The sequence below is a fragment of the Oncorhynchus mykiss genome, chromosome 2 (assembly GCF_013265735.2).
Source record: "Oncorhynchus mykiss isolate Arlee chromosome 2, USDA_OmykA_1.1, whole genome shotgun sequence".
Lineage (NCBI taxonomy): Eukaryota > Metazoa > Chordata > Actinopteri > Salmoniformes > Salmonidae > Oncorhynchus > Oncorhynchus mykiss.
Window position 1 is genome coordinate 13,320,677 of NC_048566.1, and position 12,932 is coordinate 13,333,608.

General features: G+C 42.4%; 2 protein-coding genes across 10 annotated transcripts in view; one reads left to right on the top strand and one right to left on the bottom strand.

Moving 5' to 3' along the window:
* Positions 1 to 4,004, bottom strand: part of LOC110513400 (SNF-related serine/threonine-protein kinase-like) — a 74,375-nt gene extending 70,371 nt beyond the window's left edge. The window contains exons 1-2 of one of the 3 annotated variants that reach the window (XM_036938366.1): positions 3,924 to 4,004; positions 559 to 1,233 (exon numbers count right to left, since the gene is read on the bottom strand). In XM_036938366.1, coding sequence (XP_036794261.1) covers positions 559 to 1,147 — 589 coding nt within the window. In that variant the 5' untranslated portion in view covers positions 1,148 to 1,233; positions 3,924 to 4,004. Of the gene's footprint in view, positions 1 to 558; positions 1,234 to 2,434; positions 2,876 to 3,923 lie in introns of those variants that run through there. The other 2 variants (XM_036938358.1, XM_036938352.1) reach the window with 2 other exon arrangements.
* A 256-nt stretch (positions 4,005 to 4,260) lies between these two features.
* LOC110507612 (chromatin target of PRMT1 protein) lies at positions 4,261 to 10,000 on the top strand. Of its 7 annotated transcripts, none has more exons than XM_036938407.1 (9): positions 4,261 to 4,414; positions 4,716 to 4,800; positions 5,700 to 5,847; positions 6,587 to 6,776; positions 6,856 to 6,996; positions 7,077 to 7,279; positions 8,355 to 8,395; positions 8,494 to 8,579; positions 8,675 to 8,754. In XM_036938407.1, exons 2-6 carry the CDS (start codon positions 4,718 to 4,720, stop codon positions 7,259 to 7,261), a joined length of 747 nt encoding a protein of 248 aa, XP_036794302.1. In that variant the 5' UTR covers positions 4,261 to 4,414; positions 4,716 to 4,717; the 3' UTR covers positions 7,262 to 7,279; positions 8,355 to 8,395; positions 8,494 to 8,579; positions 8,675 to 8,754. The 7 variants fall into 7 exon arrangements, with proteins under 7 accessions (XP_036794302.1, XP_036794305.1, XP_036794289.1 ...); XM_036938410.1 differs by having other exon boundaries at positions 4,281 to 4,414; positions 4,705 to 4,800; XM_036938394.1 differs by adding an exon at positions 8,858 to 10,000 and having other exon boundaries at positions 4,285 to 4,800; positions 8,355 to 8,579.
* The last annotated feature ends 2,932 nt before the right edge of the window (positions 10,001 to 12,932 follow it).

The following is a 12,932-nucleotide window of genomic DNA, read 5'->3' on the forward strand; positions in this document are numbered from 1 at the left end:
AAATCGTCATACATACATATAAGTAATTTATAGGCTACAGTAAGGCAATGTCAAAGGTCAGCATACAACTCCATTTTTTTAGACTCTGCGATCCTTAGCCCTCAAGTCCATGCAACAATCTCACAGAATCACCACGGCCCCAATACACAGGGTTGTGAGCTTGCTGATATGAGGCCATTACCTTGAAGGCGTTTCAACACATGCCTATTAGACTAAGTGCCAAAGATTACAGCCAGCCCAGGTCAATACAATCAAACTATGACTCTAAGAGATAGGCTATCTGGGGCAACAAATAGCCTAGTGGTTAGAGCGTTGGGCCAGTAACTGAAAGGTTGCTAGATCGAATCCCTAAGTTGACAAGGTAAAAATCTGTCATTGTACCCCTGAACAAGGCAGTTAACCCAATGTTCTTAGGCCGTCATTGTAAATAAGAATTTGTTCTTAACCAACTTGACTAGTTAAATAAAGGTTAAATAAAATAAAACATCTACGGCAGACAGCGTCAAATGTCATCCATCTAGTGTATCCAGGCCTACAAGCTTAGAGTAGATGTCTTACCTACGGCCGGAGCATCGTACTCATCTCCCAGCAGGATCTCTGGGGCAGAGTAGGCCAGCGAGCCACAGCTAGTGGTGAGCTTCTTCCCTGGCTGAAACTTGTTGCTGAAGCCAAAGTCAGTGAGCTTCACCACTCCCTGCTTCTCAAAGAACACCACATTCTCCGGCTTGAGGTCACGGTGCACCACATGCAGCCGGTGGCAGTAGGAGATGGCATGGACGATCTGGGCAAAGTACTTCTTGGCCAGCTCCTCGCTGAGGCCCTCCTCGTGCTTCATGATGTAATCGAACATGTCTCCTCCGTCGCCCAGCTCCAGGATCAGGTAGAGCTTGGTCTGCGTGTCGATGACTTCGTAGAGCCGGACAATGTTGGGGTGCTGTACCAGCTTCATACAACGCACTTCCTGGAACAGGTGACCCGTGGCAACTGTGTCCAACTTGGTCTTGTCGATGACCTTGACCGCCACCTTCTCCCCCGTGAAGACGTGGCGCGCCAGTTTGACCACGGCGAAGTGGCCCCGGCCCAGCGTCTTGTCCAGGTCATAGAGCCCTGCAATCTTGCCATCATACCCTCGTTTGAAGCCTGCCATGGCTGGGGATGGGTTTTAAGCAGTCTTGTGGGTCCACTTTACTTCAACACGTTGGATGTTAATTTCGTGCCCATGATGTCCACTTCCTAAGAGTAACCGTGAGAGAAAATTACATCAGAATTTCAACAGAACAAATCTTCACTTAAAAGTGACTTGAAGGAAATGAGGCCTACCGCCTGACAAACCTTCATTGCGGAACATCTCACAGATTTGTAGTGGGTTCTGATCATTACTTCAAACAGTTGACAAACATTCTGTTTTGCAACAGAAATGACCATTTCTATTGGGAAGGTTCAGCAAACAGTTAGGGCCCTACCTGTCCAGTAGATCTGTCCAGTAGAAACACTAGTTTTCATTGCAAAAACATAACATTTTGCGACTGTTTGGAGTAATGATTACACCCCTCAGTTTCTGTTGTTCAACAAAAACAAAGCCAAGGGTCTAGCAGTGAAGCTCGTAGATACATGAAGAAAAACTCAAAATTAACTTACAAAAGGGTTGATTTAACCCTTTTTTAGATTTAATATATATCATTCATAATCAATGGACGCTACAGTATTTCCTTCTTGAACATGTAGCCATAACATACTAGCCATAATATTACTAAATACCTAACTAGCTACAATGACAATGTAGCTGTGAATTGAAGCCAATACTGTACTACTAATGCATGCATACAGGGAACATGACTACTAGTTACATATAGGAAAGTATTTAGTGATGTAACATTATTTTAACTACCACACAATTGCTAAATGGGATCAGGTCAGGTGATTTGGTTGTCATGACAAGATACAGTACAGTAGCTAGCTCACTAATTTAGCTAGCTAGTTAGCCAATTTCAAGTGGCTAAAAGTTAGTTAACTAGCTATTTGACATGATTATACTTGGCTAGCTAATGTTTAAGTTAGTTAGTCCATGAAAGCAGTTGGCTAGTTAGCTAACGCGTAAACTTCCATCACATGAGACAGAGAAACAGCATGATAGGCCTGTGTTAGCTACGTTACCGCACTAGTGCCTCGTTCATTCACCGAGTAACGCGTTAGCTATCTAACAACAGTAGCTAGCAAACGTTAGTTACTTAACTAGCTAGGTATTACTGGGTAACAACATATTTTGTCGTTGGATAAACTCATCTTGCGGCTCCGATTTAATTGTAATTTTCTCAAATAATTGTATGAACGAACGTTGGTTAACGTGAGTTTAGCTAACGTAACCTCAAATATACTGATAACTAACTAACCCTAGCTACAAGCTAGCAAGCTAACAACGGCTAGTCGGACTTACCACTCTCTCTCCAGTAAACATCAAGCCGAAATCTTCAGCTAGCTAGTACACTGGATGATAAATAATGTCCTTCGTTCTACCCCCGATAAAGTTAATTATTAGCTAATTGTATCCTCCTCTGTTGCGATTACCAATGACACTTACACGGTGCCTATGCCCAAACCTCATCAGTGAAACAAGGCATTGCAACGTTCCTGGGATTGAATTGCATCTCTCGTCGAAATCATTCTCCTCCCAGAAACGGTTGCGGCGGCGCCGTAAGTGTGTTCGGCGCATAGAGATAGATGGAAGACTAATGTTTGTATCTGTGCCATTGTAGGGTATGTGACAGCATGGGCAGCACCATTGAGACTCTCTCCATTTTAAAGTAGTCAGTTTCTTCTTCACGATTGACTGATCCCTCCTGGTGACCCTGTTGGAATCATGTCCATGAAGTTAGAAGTCCCACCCAGTAGACTACATTAAAGTGGTGGAAGCCCTCAATGGCGATGCCCATGCTAATAAAGCATTTTGGCCACTACTAGGCCTCTATCATTCTCTATGGTTGGGCATCAACCGCATTAATTTCTGACGTCAATGAAACGTAGCTAGCTGGAAATAATCCCACAATGGTCCATACCAATGAAGAGGTCCGCAATAATAAGTGTATTTCACCAAGGCAATATGTGAAATAATACACATTACTAGTTAAACACATCAATACTGACGCAATAATGGACCTCAAATGTCATGAAAATAACCAGGAAAAAAAGCACAACAGCCAACATCATCATGAGGCTGCAAGTATGGCTTGGATATTCTGCCCTTGTTATAGCTAGCTATAGTCCAAAACAAGCATGCATACAAACATACACATCCAATACACCTCGTATGACCATTGTCTTGTGCATTTCTTGATCAGTGACATTTCTGCAAAAGAAATCTGACAATACCGCAAATAACGGTAGATTTCCATGACTGTTAAATATGAGACTGTGCTGCCCTCTAGTGGCTGACAGTTTTTTACTGTAATGTATTCCTTTTGGTAGGCTACACAAAAGCCAGTTAGGCTTTGCATAGAATAGTATATTGTCACTTTTTTCTCATTAGTATATATAAAAAAATCCACAGTTTGTGTTTTATAGACTAATGGTGTTTTAGATAATCTGCTCTCTACACAAAGTGGATGATTTGTTTCAAGTATGTGTTGCATTTACCTTATGGGAACTCAGAAGGGTAGTGTTGAATTTACAATAAATACACCAGGCTAGAATATTAAGATAGCAGTAGGTGGATAGTTTATCAGGTACTTTACCAGGAAAAGGGGTGTTTCTTGTAAATTGTACCTCTGTCTCTCCCAGCTAGGCTATTCGGGCACACACTACTACATGGATTGAATTTGAGTCACAAATGGCTCTCTGGTTAAAATAAGTGCACTAAATAGGGAACGGAGTCGCTTCATTACCATACTCTCTGGACACTTCTACCCGATAGCATAATACATCCGTACCTTCTGCACATGTGATACTTTACACACACATGTTTGTACATAGCTCCGGTAGCTCCGTTGCTGCTTAGCCCTCTGTTCCTCAATTCCACTGTCATGCAGCAAAATATATGGGTACCGTTTTGAAATCTTACTTGGCCAGTGTCTTAAACTTTTTTTCTTATTTTTTTTTACCGACTTTTCAAAAAGTGATTGTGTATTTGGGGTCTTAGTCAAATTAATTATATACTGCAAAAATGCAACTTTTCATCCGTTCTTGATTTGTAAACGTGCATTTGAAGTTTTCCGCATGTGTTCGAATCAATGTGCGAGTTTGATTGAATTCTTGCGTCTATATTTTGGGCGGTAACTACAGTATGAAACTTGAGGCTGTCCTGAGTTGAGAATAACTTTTTTTTTAATGGTGTGCAGGTGTATCTTTGGTGTGGACAGTCAAGAGGGGGAGGCTAACCAATTTTTTTTTGCTAGCATCTTCCCCAGTGCTGTTCTTTAAAGTGAGTAAGACTAACGTTAGCGTGGTCAACTTGATTAAAAGCAAGTTAGTAGGTTTATCTAGTTTGAGGTTTTGCTACCATCTCACATGGCAGCAAATTAGCAAAAGTTTACCGACCAAGCCAGCATGTCAAACGAATGAACAGCTAGTTAGTAGCTACTAACGTTGTTTGAAACTTATGTTACACGGTAGTTTCCGATCTTAACATTAGGTCATTCTTAGATTGTCACTATAACTACCAACTAAAGTTATGCTTTTGTTCCATTGCAATATATCGGTCTCCCTATTGAGTGTCTCCACAGGAATGTTTCAGCAAACAGACGCAATGACTTCACCAACAGAGAAAATCGTGCTGAAAAGCACCTCAACAGTTTCCCTCAACGATCGGTGAGACTACCATTAGCCAGTGGTGATGAGTTTGCAGAGGCCACCTCCTGTACTCCATATCTTGCTCAGTCATAACAGGGTTTGCAATAAGTGTCTTTTCTCTTATCAGTCTTTCTTCCCCCTTGATACAACATCCAGAGTCCAAGGCCAAACTGGTCTGCTTGCTAGACTACTAGCTACAGCTGGAAAATTGGGGGACTTCACCCATGTACACATGTGCATTGTATATGGAGGGCCTGATTGGTGTCAGTTTTGCCCCAGCTAACACACCTGACTTCAATATTCACCTAATCGTGGTCTTCAGTTTAGAATGACATTTGATTTAATCAGCTGTGTTTGCTAGGGATGGAGAAAGTGACACCAATCAGGCCCTCGACTGGAGTTGCCCACCCCTGGTATAGGCAGTAAGGGCAGGGGAACGCAACTACATGGATACAGTAGTATGCTAAGCAGTATGTTCTTAATTAACACAGGAGTCTGCTGATGGGAGGACGGCTCATAACAATGGCTGGAACGGAGCGAATGGCATCAAATGCCTTGAAACCAGGTGTTTGCTGTATTTAGTAACATTTCACTAATGTCACTCCAGTCATTACCATAAGCCCGCTCTCCCGAATTACGCCGCCACCAGCCTCCTGTGGTTCTTAAACCCTCCCATCTCCTATCCTATATCACCCTATTCGACTGAGGGCCAAGTGTCTGCAGGTTCACTCCCATGTACTTGATCAAGTAAAGTCACAGATCATTTAGGAACTCCCCTCACCTGGTTGTCTAGGTCTTAATTGGACATATTTCAAAGGTAAGGTACAAACCAGCTGACACTCGGCCCTCCATGGAATGAGTTTGACACCCCTGCCCCATTCTGTCCTCCTTTATCCCTCAACCCCTGCTCCTCCAAGCTTCACGACCATGCTGAACAACAAGCAGCTGGAGCCAGTGGCTGTACGAGTCAACATGCAGCAGCAGCAAGTGGCCAGTGTCCGCAACAGGATATTGGCTCTGCAGATGGAGAACAGGACCTCTGTGCAGGCTGCCCTGCAGCCCAAGGTGAGGGACCTAACCATCCGCTTTTCAACCTCTCTAGGTTAGTTAGTTTAAGTGTCACTAGTCCAGGGCTGCATTCAGTTCAGTGCAATGTTCCATGACAGTTTGTACTGAAGGGCACGTTTCCCCAAAATGGTGTGCACCACTTTGGTGGGTGTGGCATGATCAATATGGGTGTGGCCATTTTGAAATCACAAAACGGGTGCAGCATAGACCATACCATCTGACCATACAATTTGATTTGATTGTATCAGTCACATGTGCTGAATACAACCGGTGTAGACCTTACAGTGAAATGCTTACTTATGAGCTCCTAACCAACAATGCAGTTTAATTATAAACAAATAGAATAAGAAATAAAAGTAACAAGTAATTAAAGAGCAGCAGTAAAATAACAATAGACTATATACAGGGGGGGTACTGGTACTGGTTAGTTGAGGTAATTGAGGTAATATGTACATGTCTGTAGCGTTATCTCCCTCTGCGCCACCATAATCACACTGTTCTTCAACTTGTCGTTTCCATTGAATTAAAAGCTGACGCACCCCAGATCAGAACTACCCCAGTATCACTATTTATTTTCCTTTTTCATCAGAGAAATTAAGAAGTGGACTAGATTAGAAGTGAATTTTGAAACCAAGGGCGCCACCTCCCGGGCATGTCATATCTTGACTTTCAGTTCATCTATTGAATTTAAATGGAATACGCCCAAACTCTGTTGGTACGTTCCAATGTCCCACAGAGCCTGAAGCAGCGCCTGGGGAAGGGCGATGTCCTGGCAAGGCTAGGTCGGCCCATGGGGACCCTGATGCGGGGGGCCACCAGAAGCCAAGGGTTTGCTGTACGGGGACTGCGAGGAATGCATCGAGGAGGTTTCGGAGTGTGTGGAAACAACAGAAGGGGCTTTTTTAGAGGTGGCTATGCTTTCAGAGGTGGGTGTACTGTTTTTCAACTGTAACACAGTTGGAGCCAGTTGGAGCCAGTTTAACTTTGTATCCCTCTCTCGTTCAGGTGTGAATCAGATGCGTGCCCGGGGAGGGGTGACTAAGCTTAGGTTTCGTCAGGGCTTGAGGTTGCAAGGTGGCCAGCTGAACGATGCTGGAGTGCTGGTTAGCTGCGGAGCCAGGAATGAACTGGGCCTGAGAGGAAGAGGTGAGAGTACTCTCTTAACTGTGTGTACTCTGCCCTCCCTTCTCCCACTGCCCTCGCTCATATCTTGTCATCCCTACCAGGCAGAGGAGCTGGTCTGGGCTTGCGGGGCCGGGGATGGTTCCGAGGCATGGGCAAACCTGAAAAAATCCCCACCAAAGAGGAGCTGGACAACCAACTAGACAACTACATGTCAATGACCAAGAGCCACCTAGACGCAGAGCTGGATTCCTACATGGCCATGGCAGGCTCCGACTACATGGAGTAGAACCCTGCTGGAAGACGGGTAGGCAGCATCAACAAATGCACTGAGGCTGTCCAGGGGTGATTCATTAGTAGAACTACCCCTCACTGGAAACAGATGGATGTGACAACCAGGGTCTCTGGCTTACTCAGAACTATTGTTAGAAGCACTATTTGTGAACAAATATATGGTGGTACACACACAAGCCCAGAAGCCTGTGTTATGTGGCTGAATTGGAGCTCTCTAGTCATACTTGAACTGTTATGTTCTTTTCATCATGTATTCATGTATAAGCTTAGCTCAGTGCTGAGCAGGGTGGGCTAAAACATTGCCTAAGAAAGAAGTATGAAGGTCTGCAGGACTTGTCTAAGAAAATAATTACTTGTTCAGTAAAATCACAAGCCAACCAATTCTTTGCTCAGGTACATTGTGGGTTTGTCCAAGACACTTCACACTATAGATGTCATGTGTTTGCTACAATGTTATGTTACTTTCAAAACTGAGTTTATTTTTTTATTTTGTGTCATTTATTTGTGACAGACTGTATTGTATGTACTTCAGCTAGCCAGGTTTGGCTGCATTGTGGATTTATATAGAAATGTTGATTTTAGTTTAGCTGAGAGAAATTGCCACCATTTGTAGTGGTAGAGAGCTGGGGAGAGCACTTCAACCATGTTACTCAGGTCAGGTGACATGGGGAGGAACTTCGAGGATTCAAGATGGCTACAATTCTGCCAAGACAAAACATTTTATAATGGAATAACTAACATTTAAAGATGCTTACAGTGACACTTGAGTATTCCGTAGTGTGTTAGCTGCTGTAAATATACTTCTGGAACTCAAACGATAACTAACCTTAGCTACTATGTAGCTAGCTAGAAGCCAAACCGTACAGAAGCTACGTTATTTAGCCGTCTCATTAGAAGTTACTGACAGTCTAGAGTTCGTGCCCCCCTTACCAGCACAATGAGCGATTCCCGAATGTTCTCGATCTTAACACTGCTCCTGGTAGTACCTGCGTCAATTAGGTGAGTGTGCTGTGTCACTGACTGAGCTGTCGTCAAACCTCTGACTCTTGTGAATGTGTAAACCAAACCATTCTATCATTTTCTTCTAGTGTCCATGATGCTATTTCAGGAGAGGAATACTCTACTACAGGTAGACCCTAGCTAGTTAAATAACACTTAAATACAGATCGGGTAGCTGTAGACCCTAAAATTGAAGTTTCTAGCTATTGTAATCTCTTTATTTTGTAGCGATAAGCACAACATCCCTTCATTGCTGGCAAGAGGATGAGTTTTCGATTTTGACAGAGTGTGCAAGGTGCAACCCCTTTCAGATGGTGAGGGTTAAAATAATTCCTATTTTATTGAACACCGTAATACTGATCAATAACATCTTAATTATGGCATCCCCTCACGTGTCTGTCTCCTCTAGAAATCATGGGCACCTTGCGCCAGAACTGGATTCATAGAAAAGATCAACTGTGCAAAAACCAACAAAGTTGAATACAAGAGGTAGCCTACCCCCTTTTTTGTATATTTTTATTATAGTATTTTCCTAAATTGATGCAACCGCCAATTCAGGTCCGACTACAATTATATCTTTCTCTTTTCTCAGCTGCCGTTCCTCTTGGATGGATGAGCGCCTATTCTGGAGGTTTGAGGGGATCATGATGTGCCTGACGGTAGTCTTGGTCCTGGTGGTTATAGCTCGTCAGAGAACCCTGGACCACCTGGCTTCTGAAAAGGTCCGCAGGCAGATCCTGTCCATATAGAGACTGGGTGCTGTTGTCCGGCGCTTGACCAATCAAATGTTTGAAGGACTTGAATGGCAAAACTTGCACATTGGTATCACTATTTCCATTTTGATCCCATGTTTTGTTGTGGCCTTATTTGTGAAATGTCTATGTGTAAGTATGACCCATACACTGCACAATAGTTATTGGTTTGAACAAATCTTACAATATGTTCCAAGTCATTACTGCACTATAGTTAATAATATTGCAGCACAGCATGTCTTTATGTTGTCATAGTTGATATTTTTTCTGTGTCTGTGATTAGAGTATAGTCCTGCCTAACTATTCTATGTGTCAGTTTTGGGGATTTGAACATGTCAACTTGGTCTCACTTCCTGACATTGTCTCACATTGTCTGCATTGTCACCATAATAACGGAGTTGGTCCAGCCAGAGAGACAAATAATACAAATATCTAGGCCTATGTGTTATTTTTGAATATACTATTTTCCTTTAAAGATTGATTTCTGAAAAATGGGTATTACCAGTTACATTTAATGCGCTACGATAGATTACATTTTTTGGTCTGTGATCAATGTGCTTACGGTGTATTTACCAATGATTGGTCAATCACGTTTGTGTGAAATTCAGGTCTGTCTAAACTATACATATCTATTTATTTATGGTGTCGTTTGACAAGCGTTTCCTTTTGGTTACACACTAGCTTAATAAAGAGCAGTGACACTATCAAGAGCAGTGTGCTGGTTTCTTCATTTTTCTGATCTTATTCATCTGTTACCAGGCACCTGCAACAAAGATAGCTCAGATGTGTGAGTGCCTTTTCGATTTTGGTTACACACTATTTGTAAAACCATGTTTCCTCTGATTTCTTACAGTATTTGTGTATTTTACAGAACTGTTAACACTATTCCTAATTAGTACATTGCTGTAAGTGTGTAGCAAATTGTACAGTTTATTGCACTTTCTATTTATGACCAATAAAAATAAACTGTTAGGGTATGTGCACAATGTAGTTTTTTGTTAGTAAATATAGTTCTGCTTTTTTTTCTGCTTAAGTTGTGAAAGGAATTGGACAGTTTATTAATCAACATTTTTATTTAAAAAAGAGCCTCTCTTTTTCATATTTACAGAGCTTACCTTCATATCTGTGCTGAATGCACAACAACCAGAATGGTAGAATGAGAGGCAAATTAAAGAACACATGGCTGGAACAGGTCAGAAGAAGGATGTATATTAGAAGGTAGCGAAGCGAAATTTCAAAATCCTACTATATTTCAGACAGAAATAAATGAACTAATACCATAACAAAAATAAATCACAAACACTTGAGGAAGAAGAGGTTGCACTTTGATCCTCTTGGACAGTCACATAGTTGGCCGTACCGTGGTCCCTTTTTCACTGTGCAGTAGTCACCGACAATACACTGGAAAGAAAATAGAACAAAAATGTTATGGTAGAATTTTACAAATGAGATATTCACAAGGAAGGAAAAGTTGACAGTACTTTTAAGTACCTTGACCACTAGATGTCGCCATAAGACAGTACTTTTCCCATCACAAACCTTCTACAAGATGGTCTGTCTTTTGCAGGCTTTTGCAACCGCACAACTCTTTCTATGAACTGCATAACATAAACAAAGCTCAAAGTTCCGTCTGTTTATTACATTTATGTTTTATTCCTCATTTTCTAGTTTTTTTCTACAGAATAGTATTCATTCAGTGGGAAAAACCATCTATTCGTGGGGTTAAATGTACCCATTAGTTACTCCAAAGGCTGTGTATAATCTACATCAGTTCTGAATAGAATCCGTTGAGACTTTGTTTCTTTAGTAGCTTTCAGTCGTCTTCAAAAAAAGGACACAGCATTAGCTTTTGGAGTGTTGATCTATTTTCCCCAGAACATGCTCTAGCAAGAATGTAGTCTTGACCCGCAATCCAAAAGGTGCCACCCACAACCCACCAGAGGGTCTGACCCACACATTTGGGAAATCGATCACCTAGTCAACTATTCACCTGTGGTGTCTGAAATAGCTTGCTTACACTAGGAAGGTGGCTTTGTCTTCTTTCCCACACAGCCATTCTTCTGTTTTGGAGTTTCTCCAGGACGTTATGAAGGACACCCAGCTGCAACACACACAGAGAAAAATCCTTCTGTATTGAAATGGCCCTACATCAAATCTGTCGCCTCACAATAGACCATGTTTATTGGTTAATTGCAATGACTCACTATGAATGTACAGTACATTTGGCCTATATGATCAAATAGTGTCAATAGCATTCTTTAATTGTATCGTAACCTCAACTAATACTTATCACTATAGCAGGTTACTCACCAGTTCCCTAGAGTCCTCTATAACTTCAGCCTTTGGTAGCCTTTCGTCTGTCCATCCTGCAACCACATGGTCTGATTGAGATAGGATGTACAAAAAGGAAATGAACACCAGCAAGATAGCTGCTGATTTTGCCATGTCTGTTTCTAATTGTTGTGTTTTCCACCTAGGGCTAGGCGGAACGGATAATCTACTGTTCGGTCAAGAGAGAGGCAGATAACCTATGTACTGCGCTTGTAGTGGAAGGTGCTGTCCAAGGTGCTAAACAGAAACCCCTGGGTTGATTTAGTCATCTGAGTTTAGCTTCTTTATCAGACACCCATCTAATAAAGAAGTCACACACACACACACACACGTCCCTTTATGTAATTAATCCCCATATAGCAGACTAGTAGGCTACAGAAACATACCATGAGGAAGATGCGAGGACAACATGTTTGTTTTCATTCTGTGTCTTAGTTGTTTGAGTTAATTGGATTGCATGGATTTCCCAAAGGTAAACTCCTAATGAGAATAAGCATACATGTGAGCTGAAAGGCATGTTTTTAAACGTGTTGACAGAGACTTTTTGGCTCTTTGTGGTCCAACCCCACTGTGACCGTGGGAAAGTGGCACAATTTTGTGAATGAGATGACATTGAATTCGTCCCTCTAAATATAGCGTATCACCTAATTATTGCTGCAGGCCAGGGGCAGATTGGGACCAAAAATCGTCCCTGGAATTTCTAACACACTGGCCCATTCTCTTCCTTGAGCCCCCAACATCGGCCCATTCTTTTCCTTGAGCCCCCCACATTGTTCCATTCTCTTCCTTGAGCCCCCCACATTGTTCCATTATTTTCCTTGAGCCCCCCACATTGTTCCATTCTCTTCCTCGAGCCCCCCACATTGTTCCATTCTCTTCCTTGAGTCCCCCACATCGGCCCCTATTATTAGCCAGATAATGATAACTTTGCGCAAAAAACAACAACATGTTAGACAGATCTACTGGGCTAAAAATGGACCAGCCCATCTGGCATTTGCCCGAAATGCTAGATGGCCAGTCCGCCTATGCTGTAGTCCTGTTACATAATATGACAAAAAGACACCCCAGTTAATCTCTTGACTCCCCTGATGTAATCTTTTCCTTATTTAGATGGATTAAATACCTCGGTAACGTCAGAGGGCGAGGATCTCGTACATGTATCATCCAAGGATTTCCATGTCATGACGTCATAAAATTCCAGGTAAAATCTCTATAGGGTTGGGAGAGAGAGAGAGAGAGAGAGAGCGAGAGAGAGAGAGAGAGCAAAGAAAGAGAGCACATTCATCCAGACCACAGCTCCACCAGCCACATCCACACCCCCACCCAGGAGCACCGCCAGGGATTTTGGGCCCCATGAAAAGATATCACATTGGGCTCCACCACCACCACCACAGGCCATGCCAACCCTGCGCAATTGCTGTAACCACACACCTCCAAAACCCAATCGATCCACTCAAAGCTTTAAATAACTCTACCTTTGCAGGCTTGCAACTCTCTTGTAGTCCAATATTTACTGTCCGATATTTACTGACAGTGAGCTGTGAAAATATAACACTGTACAGACATGCATGCAACATTCTGCAT

Excerpts from the sequence above, each read along its gene's own strand:
- LOC110507612 (XM_036938394.1), top strand. The coding sequence starts at position 4,664 with ATGCTTTTGTTCCATTGCAATATATCGGTCTCCCTATTGAGTGTCTCC. Across the intron at positions 4,801-5,699 it reads ACAGTTTCCCTCAACGATCG|CTTCACGACCATGCTGAACA; the intron begins GTGAGACTACCA and ends TGCTCCTCCAAG. Across the intron at positions 5,848-6,586 it reads AGGCTGCCCTGCAGCCCAAG|AGCCTGAAGCAGCGCCTGGG; the intron begins GTGAGGGACCTA and ends AATGTCCCACAG.